The 17065-nt window shown below is 47.1% G+C and overlaps 2 protein-coding genes and 1 pseudogene across 4 annotated transcripts; 2 read left to right on the forward strand and 1 right to left on the reverse strand.

Annotated features, from left to right (window-relative positions):
• Window positions 1-1762, forward strand: LOC100846348 (annotated as a pseudogene).
• A 3450-nt stretch (window positions 1763-5212) lies between these two features.
• LOC100838634 (probable WRKY transcription factor 48) lies at window positions 5213-10289 on the forward strand. 3 transcript variants are annotated; one of them, XM_010231337.3, is made up of 4 exons: window positions 5213-5738; window positions 6235-6390; window positions 7194-7698; window positions 9780-10289. In XM_010231337.3, the coding sequence occupies exons 1-3, from the start codon at window positions 5446-5448 to the stop codon at window positions 7687-7689; spliced, it is 945 nt and encodes a 314-aa protein (XP_010229639.1). In that variant the 5' UTR covers window positions 5213-5445; the 3' UTR covers window positions 7690-7698; window positions 9780-10289. The 3 variants fall into 3 exon arrangements, with proteins under 3 accessions (XP_010229639.1, XP_010229633.1, XP_003559239.1); XM_010231331.3 differs by lacking the exon at window positions 9780-10289 and adding an exon at window positions 9147-9692 and having other exon boundaries at window positions 5214-5738; XM_003559191.4 differs by lacking the exon at window positions 9780-10289 and adding an exon at window positions 9167-9692 and having other exon boundaries at window positions 5215-5738.
• A 1760-nt stretch (window positions 10290-12049) lies between these two features.
• LOC100841376 (UDP-glucose 6-dehydrogenase 4) lies at window positions 12050-14525 on the reverse strand. The gene is made up of 2 exons (XM_003559200.4): window positions 14367-14525; window positions 12050-13808 (listed from the first exon to the last, which is right to left on the reverse strand). Exon 2 carries the CDS (start codon window positions 13790-13792, stop codon window positions 12350-12352), a length of 1443 nt encoding a protein of 480 aa, XP_003559248.1. The 5' UTR covers window positions 13793-13808; window positions 14367-14525; the 3' UTR covers window positions 12050-12349.
• Window positions 14526-17065: the final 2540 nt, after the last annotated feature.

Consider the following 17065-nt stretch of genomic DNA (forward strand, 5'->3'; position numbering starts at 1 on the left):
TTTGTTATCCAGGTTGTATTTGTTCCTGATTATAATGTTAGTGTTGCTGAGACGCTCATTCCTGCCAGTGAATTGTCTCAGCATATCAGGTGATACTCTGACTACTTTGATAGCCATGTTTCGAAGTGGTACCACATTTTTCCATTTCTATAAAAAACGTGCATTGCTTGACACTTTTATTATCCATTCAGTACTGCTGGAATGGAAGCTAGTGGAACCAGCAACATGAAGTTTTCGATGAATGGTTGTATTCTTATTGGAACTCTGGATGGTGCGAATGTGGAGATCAGAGAGGAGGTTGGAGAGGAAAACTTTTTTCTCTTTGGTGCAGAGGCACCTGAAATTGCTGGATTGAGGAAAGAGAGAGCTCAGGGAAAGGTATCAAAGATCTCTCCCAACTATGTGCAGTTCGAGTAGCTAAAACAAATTATAACCTTACTGTTTTCCTTTGCACTTGTAGTTTGTGCCCGACCCGAGATTTGAAGAGGTTAAGAAATATGTTCGCAGTGTGTCCTTGGGACTTCCAACTATGATGAATTGATGGATTCTTTGGAAGGAAATGAAGGTTATGGGCGTGCAGATTATTTTCTTGTTGGCAAAGATTTCCCCAGCTACATTGAATGCCAGTTAAAGGTTGATGAAGCATACCGAGATCAGAAGGTAAGTTGTCTAACTGATTCTATTTGTTTCCTGTGATGGCTAGGATCATAGTGTTTCACTATGGATCATTTAACTGATTCGTGGGGCCATTCTTGTCTGAAACTGAAGTACCTCTCGATATGTTGGGAAAACATCGTAAACAATCAGAAAATACATGTGCGATGTGCTATATTACTCACCTGTTGGCTGTTGTTATATGATCATTATTTTTTCCCTGCAATAATAATAATAATAAAACAATTAGGGGCTGTTTGGAACTATTTCTTAGTTAAGTTTAAGTCAAATTTGAACTTACTCCTCTCCCAGACAAGCCGTCAGGGGTAACTCAGGGACTGGTTTCCTTTGGCAGAGCCCGTTTTTCTTTTCCTCTAGTGTGCTTTACTAGGATTCTGCAAACTTGTTTTTGGAAGAGTCTTTTTGTAATCCCGCCGTAGTTCCTTTAAAAAAGCACTGTTCCGTTAAGTCTGCTCCATACATCTGTTTTTCTTGTTTGGCAACATTTCACAGGACAGCGATTTCATCTGTACACTCGTTATTTGATGTTTGACCGCTGTTTCAAGGGTGGCTAACGTTCTTAATTTGTTACTCCATCCGATCCATAAAAAGTGCCGTCCATTATGTAATGAGTTAACACAAATTATGTATTAAGTGGACGACATTTTTTATGCATCGGAGGAAGTACTATTAGATTGATAGATAATTTAGAGTGTTCAATCCTTCTAACCATGTACCCTTCTGTACCAACAGCTATGGACAAGAATGTCCATCCTGAACACAGCTGGTTCCCCCAAGTTCAGCAGTGACCGCACGATCCACGAGTACGCCAAGGACATTTGGGATATCAGCCCCGTCATCCTGCCCTGAACAAGATGACAGCAGCTCCCGGCAACCGTCAGAATCTGTAATGCGCAACTGGTCACAGATTCGGCTCGGCTCTCTCCTCCACATGGAGGGTTCGCTTGCACCTGGTTCCGTGCAGACGGATGCAAGTTCAGACTTGAGACTTGGACCTGGGAATATGCAGGGTAGCTCATCTTCTGCAATCCTGTCAGTTTAGCGGCTGAAACCTTTTTTTGGCAGTTTAGGGGCTGAAACTGGTTATGTTGTGTGTATTTCGCTTAATAATGTTGAGAATGGTTGCTTATCTGGAAAGCTAGGTGACGTCTCCGGATTCTCAACCATTGCTATGCATAAATGATAAATAAATCATTTACAAATGAAGCTGAGTGCGGACGGAGGCTGTGGGCCGTGACGCTTCCAAAACTGAAACAGCTTGATGGGCCGGACTAAGCTTGAGCTCCGTCCGTCCGAGACTCTTAACGGCAAGGCAACCATTAGTAACTTCCACCTCTATATAAAAAAGGTCATTTCTGGATCCCCTAAAGATTTGTCGTCAATTTTAATGCTATCCTGGAGGGAAACGGGAGGAAAGTGGCCAGTAGATGACATCCGCGGATTCTCCACTACCGTCAAGCAGAGCAATGAACCGACGGGCCGGGTCCAGTAGTGTGTGGTGACATCTTTTATCTCCAGGAATCACAGGCATGTACGTTCTCCTCCAAGATGACAAGGAAGGGATATACTTACAGACTGATGGAGATGTCATGCTAGGATAGGATAGACAAATGCATCCAGATTAGAATAGAAAACGGAGAGATTTGGGTCAAGAGATACTAGACATGATTAGATATGGTCGTAGAGATGAGATCATTCGAGTTCAATGGACCACCACCGGTTCGATCTACCGGCGACGTTGTGCAGCTTTTTCGGGGGGCAAAGGTGCGAAGGTCCTTGGCTTTGTCTGCTCTAGCTCGCGCCCCACTCTATCCCCAAAAATATCCCCCAATTTTTGGGGATAAGCATCGTTTGCTTATATATGCACCTTTCCCACTCTTCCCGGTCTATGAACTGAAACCATGATCACTGAACAAGTACGCCCAATTGATCTGATTCCTCCATACAGTTTCCGTAATGGTTTTTCTATATTCTGAACATGGTACGTCGCGTTGTCACCGTCTAGGTCCGGATGTCCATCGCCGTAGCATCGCTAGCTAGCCCGTAGCAGTAGCAAGTTGGTGATAGATATAGCTAGCACCGTCGTGATAACAAGAAAACGAAAGGCTGTAATTTTGGCTCGTCAGCCATACAGTACTATAGCTAGCACCGTCGCTCGTGCTCTAAAGCGAATTTTCGTATATGGTACGTTCAACATTGAGATTTTTTTTTTTGAAACGAGGCAAAAGAAACAATGATAATTTTGATACTTTGGGGTTATATACCGGATGGCTAATGTTCGGCTGCTCAATATGGTATTCTCGATTAAACATTCTTGTAATTAAGCCCGGCCGGAAGCTGACCTGGTTATCCAAAAACCTGTGATGCCACAGCGTACAAAGCTGCCGACGTGCATGGTTAGGTGCGCGCATTAAATGGGTTGCTGTCCCGAACCAAAGCCTCACATGCATGTGAGCTGTGAGGTGAGGTCCATCTTAATTTACTCTCTCTTTTGTTTCAAAAAATCTTTACATTCTTTTTTGGCACATACTGTCACGATCACAAGCAGACAAGCTACGGGGCGGAACCATTAAGTGCTCAGATGTTATTTTAGAAAGCTAATTACATAAATAAGAGGCACTAAGTTAATTAGTAGCACCACTCCTGTGACAGCCAAATCTTCTGTCGGTAAAGTCAGATCGCATTTTTTTACCTGTACCCTGGCAAAGAGACTGTGTGAAACGAAATCACCTCTCCTTCTCATTGATGCAGTTAACTCGAAAATATTTACTTTACATAAAGCTAGCACTACATAGGGACAGGAACGGGAGGTTTCGTGCGGACCAAGTTAGGCGCAAAAAGATTCTTGCTGGGCCCCACCAGCGTCCTCTTTTTACTGTCATCTCTTCAAACGCTACAGTGGAGTTCAGCAGGCCTAGTAGTGGTTGATGGTAATCTTTTAAGATAATGCTCCTAGTAATCGCGCTAGAGTGCTAGACTAGATGGATGCAGATCATATGCGTGTGCCCCCGTGACTTGTGGAAATTAGAATAAGAAATCCTTACCAATCGAATAAGATAGGTTTACTCAGGGACGTTTAGCAAGACTGCAATTGGAGGTGTGGCCGGTAAAACTGTGAATATATTTCTGGATTAACTTTGAGTTGTGCTTTCACGGAACAGTTTCGATCGAGTTGATTAATCCTAGTACTACTTCCTCGTCCCGAAGCAAGACCTGGATTTCACGTCGGTTATTTTAGGACGGAAGGAGTACTGTATATGCAGTTCGATGTATGCGGCTAGAAAATGTGCTGATAACTGAAATTAGGTCCGCGTGGGTCCTGCATAATCTATCAATTCACCAAAAGTACGTAATTGAGCTCGTAGGGTCTAGCTAATTGCATGGTATAAATTGCAGAATCGTTTTGCTCGTCGCATCCAAACTAAAATGGGGAGAGGGGGCCCGCCAAGATTTTGGCTATCGGTGAAAAAAAATCTACCGGAGGAACCGGTATTTATGGCTGCCATGGTTACCCAAAAATATTGCTCGATTATCGTCTGGAGGTTTACAAACGAATTCAAATTCAAACTTTTCTCACATCGCAGGTAATTTGTCTGCATAGTGAGGGGTTAAATTCAGAACTTCAGAAAATGGTACTACTCCGTTTTTTGTTTTTGATTGGTGAGTTAATTTATAGGGATAACCGATAAACCAAGTTGCCAGGTGGTAACCAAAACCCTGGAGCGAACCTTTCAGCAACTCTCTTGGATCCAGTAGGTACTATGCGCACACGGTGGGTTGAGGATATATGCAGAGTAATAGTAGTGGTAGCTCTATCGCACGGGGCTATGAAGACAACAATATATAAAGGAAGGAATTAACTTTTGTTTTGTACGAAAGCCAGAAACAGAAGTTGTATTTTCTACCTCTAGTAATCTCATCGATTAAACCCAGTTTGATCAAATCTGACTAAAATCTGTTACTCCCTCCGTTTCATAATTCTTGTCGAAATCTTACATGTATCTAGACACTTTTAGAAATAGATACATTCACTTTTGAACAAATTTGAGACAAGAATTATGAAATGAAGGAATGAATCCCCAAGCCAAGCTATATGCACACTGTTGGTAGCGGCTAGAGATGGGCCTGATACATCCGGTAACCCAAAACACCGACCAGTTAGTACCAAAAATCCAAGCCAGGGAGAGAGGTCCCGGCTGACTTGCACCGATGATTGGTTCCTTTTCCCATGGCTCCTACATTCGACAAATCTCACTAAGCCATGCGTGTAGCTAGCGGGTGATTTCCAGTTAACCCCTCCCCAATAATTCATCTCGAACAAATCAGATGCCGCTTTCAATGACGTAACTTGAAGATCTTAGCCACTCGTAAATTAAGCTGCACCAGTTCGATCCCCTTCTTTACCCCACCCACTGTGACCGAGACCGAGACTCGCGAGAGAGGCCAAGAAAGTTCCAAAATCCGTAAATTTTTAGCTCCCGATCGACGCGTCTACTCCGGACGCCGATAAAAAAGAAGTCCCGACAGCAACCTCTCGCTCGCGTTAATTTATTCCCATCACCGCACCCGAAACGACCCGCGACCCCAGCCCCCGGCCCCCGGCCAGTGAGTCGCCCACGCTGCTACAACTCCAGTAGCCGCTCCACACACTACCCAGAAGGCTAGCTAGCACCGGTGCAGTGCACAACCAGTGTAGTCGCGGAGAGGGAGAGGTAATTGAGCCAAGTAACTTTGGACGTGCGCGATCGGCCGGATCGGGCGTTGGGGGCCATGGCCGGCGCCGCGGGGGACAGGCCGGAAGGGGTTGACTGGTCGTTCGCCGGGGACGGCTTCGCGGAGTACTCGTCGGCGCTTTTCGCGGAGCTCGGCGGCTGGTCGGGCGAGCTGCCGTCGCTGGATCTGCCGGCGCCGAGGGCGGCGGTGCCGTGGCCGGAGGAGACGCCTGCGGGGCCAGCTGGCAGGTCGGCCGACGCCGGCGGCGCGTCGTCCAGCTCGAGCGGCGACGGCGCCTCCGCCGCCGCGGAGAACGCCGACAAGCCGGCGTCCGCCGCCGCCGAGGCAGCGTGAGTAGTCAGTCTCTCACGCGTTCCTCTTCATCTAGCTACTCTTTAATTTGCTTGTTGTGACATCCTTTACGCGGATGTCAACAAACGGATGGCAGGCAACGCGTCGATCTAGGTTAGCTACGCGGATCCGCCGCTCCGCGTGGCGCGTCGATCGGTTCTTGCGCCGCGATTTGCGTGGCCGCACGGCGTAGATCGTTCCAAGTTTCACGCGGTTTCCCTGCTTGTTCTTTTCTTCTCTTCTTTGTTTATTGCGCGCATTACTTTTGCCCGTACTCGTACACCGTTCGTATGTGCGTGTACGTATACACGACGTGGTATACGTACGCGCGTTACTCTCGCTTGGGATTTAAACTCATCCGTCGATCGGCTGTGTCAACAGATAGATCCAAGTCTCAAACATATCCAAACATTTCACCGACCCATAACTGACCAATTTATTTGTCTTGCCAATTTCATCGCATACACATTCGTAACATTTTAGGCGCGCTTGCAGGAGCATGAAGCCGGCGGCGGCGACGAGGAAGGGGCAGAAGCGCGCGCGGCAGGCGCGGTTCGCGTTCATGACCAAGAGCGAGATTGATCACCTCGAGGATGGCTACAGATGGAGGAAGTATGGGCAGAAAGCCGTCAAGAACAGCCCTTTCCCAAGGTGACCCATCCATCCATCCATCGCTACGTACCTAGAGCTCGCTTGTGATTCCTAATTCCATCCATCCATCGCTACCTAGCTAGCTCGCCTACTGCCTTATTTTAGTTATCTGCACGCGCGCGTCATATGGGCAAAGGGGCAATCTAGCTTTTCGTTCCTTATCTCGATCGACTGTTTTTTTTTTGGCCCATCCATCGAAATTATATATTTTTATGTTCGTATAATCACTGATGACTGATCAGTTACTGGCCATGTTCTATAGATATTCTGTAGAACGGAACCGATCATCGCCGAAAGGCCCGAAACCACACATGCATGAATATAGCTGGCTCTAGAAGAAACTAGAGAATCTGTGTGGTGAATTGGTGACCAGTGACTACACTCGATCACATCATGATGCGATCCGTGCATGTGATTCACATGGAAAGCATGCAATCTTTTTTGTAGCGAGTGGACTAGTGGTAGTAGGAGTACATTCTTTCCTCTCTTACTTTTTTGGAAGTGATTCTTCCTCTTCTCGGCGCGTTGTGCGTATGCATACGTTACATTCTCATCCTCGTCTGAATCCGTGCATGCCTGTTGCTTAATTTGTTTTTAAGAGGAATCCCTGTTGGTTAATTAAAAAAACAAAATTCCATATTTATTTATTCAGGTATTGCTCTTATCTGCCCATGAACTTTTCATAAGCACACTCTAATCTGAGTAATTAAGACGCATAGCAACTGAATTTAACACTACATACGACAGTATAAACGAAAAGTGGCTACTGAATACTGATCTTTTGAGCGCATGCATGTATGCAGGAGCTACTACAGATGCACCAACAGCAAATGCACGGTGAAGAAGCGCGTGGAGCGGTCGTCAGACGACCCGTCCGTGGTGATCACCACCTACGAGGGCCAGCACTGCCACCACACCGCCTCCTTCCAGCGCGGATTCGGCGCCGGTGCCACGCCCACGGCGATGCATCACATCCACGGCGCCGCGGCCGTTGCCCTGGCGGAGCAAATGGCCTTCGTCTCAGCGCAGCAGCAACAGCAGCAGCTGTACAACCAGCTGCAAGCTGCACCTTTGCGACTACGGCAGACGAACGTCCTAATCCCATCCACGGAGTCTCCGGAGACTGGCGTTAGCTCGACGACGACGGCGTCTTTGCAGCAGCTGAATGGGAGCAACGAGCTCCGTAGCCCGACGGCGGCCATGGCGCGGTCACCGTCGTCGTCGTCGGTGCCTCCCTCTGTGTCGTTTGATATGGGACTGCTTGGCGACATCGTGCCTCCTGGAGTAAGACATGGATGACAATATATGGTACGTAAATATATATTTAATTAATTAATTACTACTGAGCTGATTTAAGACGTCTTGATCTCAGATTAACCATTTAATTGGTACTGATGCATGGATATAGGTTGAAATGTAAATCTCCAAATAAATTTGGAATTTGCAGTCTTTTGAGATACATACAGTGTGTGCATATAAGCACATAATGCTTCAGTTTGGTTAACAAGCTAGCATAACGATCAGTTAATTAATATTAATAATTTGAATCCCTCAATGTGCTTTCCTGCTACCTTTAATTTTTGTCCAACTTTTGCCAGTCAGTTCATGCGTGTTTTCTCTAATTGCATACAAATTTTCGGGCCATCTTTCAAATTAATTAGAAACAGTCTTCCCCATTCAACAATACAAATATATGAGGAGACTTTGCTGATATATAGGTGATATATTTTCCTTTGGCGGTTTTGCATCTATATGCAGGAGTACTAGTAGCTGCTAGCTAGCTGGCCATCATATGGTCAGATCAATATTTCACAGTACAAATTTAATTATGAGTGGATCGTATAAATGCACGCCTGCACGGTGCAACTAATATACATTGAAATCTGCATGCATGATGTATACAGTACTCCCTCCGATTCTAAATTGTTATCAAAATATTACAGGTATTTAGAGACTTTTTAAGAATAGATACATCCATATTTGAGCAAATTTGAGACAAGAATTTAGGATCGGAGGAAGTACATGTTAACTACTCCATCTCCGTTCCATAATTCTTGTCTCAAATTTGTCTAAAAGTGGATGTACGTATCTTTTCCTAAAGAATGTCTAGATACATGTAATATTTCGACAAGAATTATGGAACGGAAAGAGTAATAAGAAGTATTGCACGGTAAGTTGGTAACTTTTGTGCATGTCTAGAATATACATATACATGCATGTATCCATTCCATGCGTGATGCGTGTATAGTGTATACTGAATTACTTAATCGAACCCTTACTCTTTTTGCATGAAAAATAGAAATTGATATATACCTTAATTAAGTAGGAAGTAGTTATGGTGTCGGATACCAAAGGACAATGTAATATGTGTGATGTCGGAAGTTTTCACCAGTTATTTTCCCATGTTTACATATTCTTTTACATTTACATTTACAAAACTTATACTCTCTCGGTTCTGAATTAACTGACGTGAATTTGTATAAAAATATATATAAATCCACATCAGTTAATTCGGGACGGATGGAGTACCGCTGGAGTGCTTCCTTAGCTCCTTTCTCACGGCAATCTATCACTGCTACCTCATACTGCATGCCGTTTATGCAAAGAGGCACCATGCATGCATGCACATATATAAATAAGTTTTGTACTGGAGGAAAAATACGCATGGATGCATTCATACATGTGCAGGAGCATGAAGTCTCTTAATTTGTAATGAACCTACTCTGATTAAAATGTACTGATCCCGTTTTCTGTAGACTAATTATCTTCTTAATAGCCATACGGGAAGGCATGCCGCTAGGACGGAGCGAGGCATGGGCAGAAGAAAAGGCAGATCATGCAGCTCAGCGGCTAGGGTTTTCAGCTCCTTCAGGAATTAAGCACTACTCTAGTTGAGTGCTAGCTTTCTGACGACAAGATTTGCTAGTGATTTTGCACTAAACGCGCCGCGCCTCATTATTTATTTGAAGGCCGGTGCAAATTCGATCGATCCCATGGATGGCAGATTCTGTGCCCAATATATATTCACCTAACTCAGCCGATATCTGGCTTTCTGTTGGCATGCAGCACTTGGATCACCTGAATTCCTTAATCGATCTCCTTGTAGAACAATATAATACTATAACCTGAATTACCTGAGTATGAATTAGTGCTTAAGTTCTAGCTATAGCAGTTTTTTTTTAAATTGGTCTCTAGCTCTAGCAGGTTTGTAATGTAGTGTCGGTAGCTAGATGCTAGAAACAGATCGATCATTCGACCATTGTTTTAATTATCTTTACTCCTATTAATTCCGACTTTAATTACTTCTGCCGTCTTCGATTCATTCCCCTTCTCTGAATATATATGCAGTACTAGCAGTACAATGAATCTATATACCGTGTTCTTTTTAGGTGGCAGCCCTGGATATAAGTCGTTGCTGCATGCGCGTTCCGATGGCAACTTTTTTGGTTAAATCTCGTGTGGATGCATGGAATGTTCCCTTCCGTTGGACCATGCCATATGGACGGGAGCTGATCGCAGCATGTAGCGCCAGTGCTAACACCCAGTGCAAAATGCAGTCCGTCAGTCGTGCAGGCCAGGCCCCGGGCCCCGGGCCTTTGATGGCGGCCTGTCCTGCAGACTACGTGCATGCACCTCCGACGCTCTGATATGATCCGGAGAAGAGGAAATCGCACATTCCACCTGTCTTTTGGGGACTTGTTGTGCAGAACATCAGTTGGACGTTTTTTTGGCCTTTTCACCGATTGTTCGTCTAATCAGTTGCAGCTAGGTCCTAATGTGTTGTTTGTCCTCTTAACCGAGATTCTAATCGTGTGAGGCCCATGAGCAAGCGCCAACGTGGTCAAGCCATTTGCCACACTGGAAAGACGACGGCGCTCGTGCTTGGACATGGCGGCCGGGATGGCAGACGGCGTAGTGGCACGGCACGGACGGACGGGCGGCGCGGCACGTGGATGTGGGGCGGCACGGGCGGGTGGCCGGGGCGGGGCGGGCGCGCGGGAGGACGCCCCGGCCAGGCGAGGCGGTGCAGACGGAGCGGCGCGGGGCCGCGCAGGCGGACGCCGCGGGGCAACGCGGGCGGAGTGGGTCGGGCGAACGGCACGGCGCGGGCAAGCAGGCAGGCACGCGGGCGGACGTGCGACGGGGCGGTGCCGCACGGCGTGGGCGGACGGGCGGGACGGTGCATCCATTGAGACGGCGTGGTGGAGTGGAGAAGAAGAAGAGGAACCGTCATTCTTAATTACTTTTCCAGCAGCCTCGTCCAGGGGTGGCGGAGGACTGGTGGTCGGCCTCGCCGAGTTCCTGGCTCATGAAAAGTCGTCTCCGGCGACAGCGGGGAGTCGGGAGGGAGGGAGGCGAGGACCCGTTCCAGCGTGGCAAGCGGCTTTGGCCACGTTAGCGCTGACTCGTGGGCCGCATCTGTCAGAAACTCGGTTAAGAGGCCAAACAGCCTATTAGGAGCTAGCGGCAACTGATTAGACAATAACCGGTGAAAAACGCAATACATTTGTCCAACTGGTGTTTTTTCTGATAACCGGTTGAAGGTGCAATTTCCTCTCCGTAGCAGGAATCAACATTCCTGTTTTGCAGCAGCTACCTAGCAATGGCGCGCGTCGCTATCGTACGTTTTCTTGTCTCTTTACCAGCTAGCTAATCGTCTGTTATTTACACCGTCGGATGGTGTTTATATATCTGCCCTTGTACTTCAATTTCTTGGTGCTCGATCCGGTCGTCGCTGCCTTTTTACCTTTACCTTTTCTTTTCCTGCAAAGGAGCCAGCGGGCATGCGTGCGAGACTGCGGATGTGAACCGGCCGGATACATAGCTGGAGATCGAAAGGTGCCGCCGCGGGATTTTTAACAAACTCGTTGATCGGGTACGTGTCGGTGGGAAAGCGCGACCAAAGCTGCTGTACGTACGTATGCTCGGCATCGCCCGATCGCACCACTTGGCGCGCTTGCGTCCGCCCGCCCGCCCGCCCGTCCGTGACTCGATCGATCATGGGCCGAGTGCCGACGTCGTCATTCACCGGGTACTGATGGCAGGAGCCGATCCCCTTGAACCCGCGGGCCGCGGGAACCGCGAGCTCTGTTTCACTTCGTCTGTTTATCCTGCCTCCGTTTGGTCTGATGAAAGTGAACGTCGACGGGGCAACATATTGGTAATCAACGCGGCTAGTACTGTTTGCCAGACGTTGCCACTCGAACGGAGCAGCTCCAACAGAACATCATCAGTCATGAGCAACGAGAAGCGAACCGGTAGGCGCATAGATTAGCGTGGTGCATGGGCAGCAACATATCTTGAGGTTGGACGCCATTTGTGGTTGTCTAATCTCCCTGAAAACCTTTGTATCCCCATAACGTTTCAAGTCAGTAAAGCTTCTGCTGTTTCTCCTTCAAAAAAATCAGTCATTGTCGAAGATAGTCGACTCGATTCTAAGGTCATCCACGGACGGTGTGATACTTCTCTGATGCTTAAATATTCCGATGCCTTCCAGGCTACCACCGTGGAGACGGCGCTTGATTAATTTATTTCAGGAGCCAACGCCCAGCGTGAGAACCGGTGCTTGCAGTGAGAAGGCGAAAGAGGGGAAGCAAGAAAGTCTGAAATTAGCTGTCCAAGCAAAAGCGATGAAAATAAGAGCAACGAACAATGTAGATTTCGGAGGAAATACAACGATTCTGTAATGATTTCAGCAAAACGGTTGAAAATCAACCGGCTACAAAGTTCACTGGATACAAAAGAAATGTCCGGGTGTTCCTCAGACAGCACAAGGAATGAGGATTAATTATAAGATCTACAGACGTCTGGTGCAGCAAACATTGAAAACTTGAGACGGAACCCAATTTTATGCCCGAGAGAAAATGTAGCGTCTCCTGCAAAAGCAAACTATAAAGAATGGTCAAACCACTTCTCTGTTCCTTGTCGACCCCCCTGGCCTGCAGCTCCGACGAGAGAATTAAGCCACCGCGGGCATGTCTTTGAGCCACCCGTCGAGCGGCTTGCCGATGGAGTAGACGATGAAGCCGATCTCCCTGAGCTTCTCGGCGTCGACGACGTTGCGGCCGTCGAAGATGAAGGCAGGCTTCTGCATGTTGTCGAAGATCTTCTGGTAGTCCAGGGTCTTGAACTCGTTCCACTCGGTGAGGATGCAGACGCCGTGGGCACCCTTGGTGGCCTCGTACGCGTCCCAGACCACGCTCACCTGCTTCACGGCGGTGGGGCTGGTCGGCTGCAGGTGCATCGGGTGGTCCCAGTCGAACTTGTTCATGGCCAGGTCCCTCTGGATCTGGTCCTCAGTCACCTGGGGGTCGTAGATGCTGACCTGGGCTTTGTCACCCAGAAGACCCTTGCACACGTCAATGGCTGGGGTCTCCCTGGTGTCACCGGTGTCCTTCTTGAAGGCGAAGCCGAGGACGGCGATCTTCTTGCCGGAGACGGTGTTGAACATGGAGGACACGACGCGGTTGACGAAGCGGCTCTTCTGGTAGTCGTTGATCTTGATGACCTGCTTCCAGTAGTTGGCCACCTCGGGGAGGCCGTTGCACTCGCAGATGTACACCAGGTTCAGGATGTCCTTCTGGAAACAGGACCCGCCGAACCCAACGCTGGCGTTCAGGAACTTGGGGCCGATCCTGGAGTCCTTCCCGATGGCGTAAGACACCTCGGAAACGTTGGCGCCGGTGGCCTCGCAGAGCGCGGACATGGCATTCACAGAGGAGATCCTCTGGGCCAGGAAAGCGTTGGCAGCGAGCTTGGAGAGCTCAGCAGACCACAGGTTGGTGGTGATGATGTTCTCCTCAGGAACCCAGTGGGCGTACACCTCCTTGAGGGCCTGAACGGCCTTCCTGCCCTCAGGTGTCTCCCGGCCACCGATGAGCACTCTGTCAGGCTTGAACAGGTCATCGATCGCTGTTCCCTCAGCGAGGAACTCCGGGTTGGAGAGGATCTGGTAGTTGATGCCCTTGCTGTTGTGGGTCAAGATCTTCTCAATGGCCTCTGCAGTCTTGACAGGGACGGTGGACTTCTCAACGACGATCTTGTCAGATTTGGAGACATCAGCGATCATCCGGGCAGCGCTCTCCCAGTAGGTGAGGTCGGCAGCCTTGCCAGCTCCAAGACCACGGGTCTTGGTGGGGGTGTTCACTGACACAAAGATGATGTCGGCCTCGGCGACGTGCTTCTCAACATCAGTGCTGAAGAAGAGGTTCTTGCCCCTGCACGCCTTCACAACATCATCGAGACCAGGCTCGTAGATTGGGAGCACGTCGCTGTTCCAGGCATCAATGCGAGGCTTGGAGATGTCAACAACAACAACCTCAATTGCTGGGCACTTGATGGCAATGACAGCCATTGTTGGGCCGCCGACATAGCCAGCTCCGATGCAGCAGATCTTCACCATCTTGTCTGCTTATAATCTGCAGTGGCAGAGAATGGTTTTCAGCGGATTGCAAAATAGGACAGCGACTGCTATTTCACTTAGATCAGACATAGTATGCATATTTATGAATTAACGGATGCAACCGAGATTTAGATCTTGAAAAGACAGTATCAGACAGAAATGCAGAGTTGAAGCAACAGACATATACAGATCAAGGTTCTATGAATTCTACCCAATTAGCTCGGCAAACAAACACGAACACTTCTGGACAATCAGATGTTGGCAACTTCAGAGCAAGAACTAAATTCAGGTGAAAAACATGTGCCTACTTTCCCAGACTATGTGCGAGAAGGATAGACTCAAAGGAAATCACACCAATCAACTGGTTACAGAAGATTCATGGCATCCAGTACTGGTCAGATTACTAAATCAAGACGGTGCGAAATGAACAGTTTCATCAGATCTGAAGATAACAAATATCTTCAGAGAGCTTGAGAAAGAGCAACTACAGCATGGAAACCACACTTCTTGCCAGATCAGACACCAAACTACAAACTAAATCAAGAGAGATGCAAGAGATCAGGGAGACTCTCACCAGATCTCAAGAACTAGAAGATCTTGAGAAGAGCTGCTGGAGAAAAGGAACGGAGGCGACTTCTTGTATGCAGAGAAGAAGCTGCCCACGAGTTGTATGCAGAGAGAAGACTACAACTCCTTATATACCCTTTTCCACGAAGCCACCAAATTGGATCTACCCCTCCCCCTCTGGAGAAATAACCGTGTCAAGGCCGGTCAGAAATCAGAATAAATGAGTAGGTTGGAGTTGGTCTTACAAGGCAAAGTGCTGTTCTCATGCCACCCATGAGCTCACCAAACTTGCATTAATCAAAAAGGCTCCCATGAGTACATGACACACCACCAACCTCTTTACTACTTTAACCCATCAGAAAGAAAACAAAAAATATACCAGAGGTATTAACAAGAGGTGCTACGCTGTAATGGAATAATTAAACTGTACGTGATGAGATCTGAAAGCTCTAGACGCTTTCTCTCATCTCTCGTTCAGTGTATACAAATTGGCTGAAATGGCTTTGAGCATGTAGCCCATGATGAACAGGAACATGGTGTGAAGAATAACTGGGGGCAAGCACATGCAGTTTTTTTTAATCCGTAGTCAACTATAACAGCAACCATATAATTGAGCTCTGAATCATACACAGTGTGACCAATAATACAGAAGCTACAGCGTTAGATAGGGTGTAAGAAATCCAAGGTTGTGTCACAGCCACTGGGAGGAAGCAGAAATATTCAAAGCCTAGACACAGTCAAATTCAGGGAGCTGATGTTGACCCTGTTGCTTGTCCCAATGACACTCTACTCTCAAGTCTCACCGGTAAAAACGTGTGTAAGTATCATAAATCCTTTGTACTGTTCATCGATTATGATACATGGCTGAAACTTCAACACAGGGAAGCTCCAGCTCTAACCTCTATAGAAACTCAAAAAATAATTCCGAAGATATATTTTTTCAACAGAAAAGGAGAGCCCCAAAATAAATTGAATAACTTTCAGAGTCTTAGTCTTAAGTCACTGTCATCTGATTGCTCCAACTAATAGACTAAGAAAGACTCCAGCTTTCTTTGGTGTGTAAGACATCAATTAGAGACACTACTTAGTAGGGAACCTCTTTACACAGTCCAAAGTCATGGATTGTCACATGTTCCAGCTAACAGGTCAACAAAAACCAGAACTTCATATGACAATTTTATCAAATGCAATGAGTATTATTTATACACATGGCAGAAAAAAATCAACCATCTAAATACAGCTAATTTATGCTCTTTGAGAAAACAATCCCAATATTAGATCAGCTTCTCCAGTATACCAAGAAAGTCAAAGAAAAGAACAATGAAACGAATCAAACAGATCACAATTAAGAAAACCTAGTACCAAAACCAACAACAATCGCAACAACAAAATAAGGAGAACCTCCCTAAGAGACATTTTAACAAACACTGGATCTGCATCTCGAATCACCCCCTCTTCTCCAACCATAATTTAAGCCCAGATCCACCGACATTAGAGCGGAGCAAAGTGACATGTACCATCAGCCCCCCACCCGATTCGGTTGTAACCGCTACAGAAGCAACTAACAGAGGAAAAGTTGGTGATTCGCCTTTGAGTGCCTCTCAAGCGACCACGAGTGCCATAAAACCCTACTGTACTGCCAAAGCAACGGGGAATTAGGATCTTTGGTGACGAGACGGATCCAGGCGTCCTCAACACTCAAAGCGAACAAGGATGAGTGCGGATCGGAATAGGGTGAAAATTGCTTGTATTACCTTCAACCTCGGGCTGCTTGATGTGATGGAGAACGACGCTAATTTTATCCTTCGCCTTTTTTTTTCTCCCTCACTCTTCTAAGATCTGGTATGTCTGGAAGTTTTTGTCACGAATAGACCAAACGGTTGAAGAAATACGGGTGCCTGCCTGCCTGCCTGATTGTGTATTTTCTGAAATAAATGATATTTACCCATTTTCATTGTCGGCAATAAATGCTGTTTTTTTGGCCATTTTTTGTTGCCATATTGAGATTTTTTTATTGAAACATAATCGCCAAAAAATCCAGTACCAAATCGTGTCATGTATTATTGAACCTTAATTGGCTGACAAGCACCTTTGCTCTCTGGCCTGGCCATCTACGGAGCACCTCTGAAAAACACATACCAGCACGGCTGAACACACCACCAACGTGTCCAGAGTCCAAACAAAACCAATGGGCTCCTACCAAACTCCAACTACATCTTGTGATCATCGTGGTTTGGCTCCAAGCGATGAACCGAGAAGGAGCACGACCCGCCGCGAGTGGAGCCGGGAATGGCTGGGGCCATTTCGTCAACATTTGGGAGATACATGCAGCTGTCATGTGTGTTTGTACCAGTTCATTGCCTCTGATTTCCTGGCCAGCCCAGGTGAACACTTGCCGGCCGCAGTAAGTATTGTCATGCGAGTTTGGCAGAATTAGGAGAGATGCCCAAGTGCGGGGTAGTAAATAAGTTAGGCCAGGGGGTCGACCGGGGAGCAGAGATAAACGGCATGCACCAACAGCTTCACTGAATCACTGTAATATTTGAAAGGAAAAAAACTGTTCTCCTTTCGAACCTTTTCTCTCATGATGTGCCAGCCTCTCGCTGTGTCTACTTTGGGCACACCACAATGTGCTAGGCTGCTAGCGAACACGTGGGCAGCCATGCTCACCTAACAGGGTGGTGTAGAAATCATTCATGCCGCTGC

The sequence above is a fragment of the Brachypodium distachyon genome, chromosome 1, assembly GCF_000005505.3.
Source record: "Brachypodium distachyon strain Bd21 chromosome 1, Brachypodium_distachyon_v3.0, whole genome shotgun sequence".
Taxonomy (NCBI): domain Eukaryota; kingdom Viridiplantae; phylum Streptophyta; class Magnoliopsida; order Poales; family Poaceae; genus Brachypodium; species Brachypodium distachyon.

Coding starts and splice junctions, on each gene's coding strand:
- LOC100841376 (XM_003559200.4), bottom strand. CDS start 13,792: ATGGTGAAGATCTGCTGCATCGGAGCTGGCTATGTCGGCGGCCCAACA.
- LOC100838634 (XM_010231337.3), top strand. CDS start 5,446: ATGGCCGGCGCCGCGGGGGACAGGCCGGAAGGGGTTGACTGGTCGTTC. Junction 5,739..6,234: donor TCCGCCGCCGCCGAGGCAGC/GTGAGTAGTCAG, acceptor GCGCGCTTGCAG/GAGCATGAAGCCGGCGGCGG. Junction 6,391..7,193: donor AAGAACAGCCCTTTCCCAAG/GTGACCCATCCA, acceptor GCATGTATGCAG/GAGCTACTACAGATGCACCA.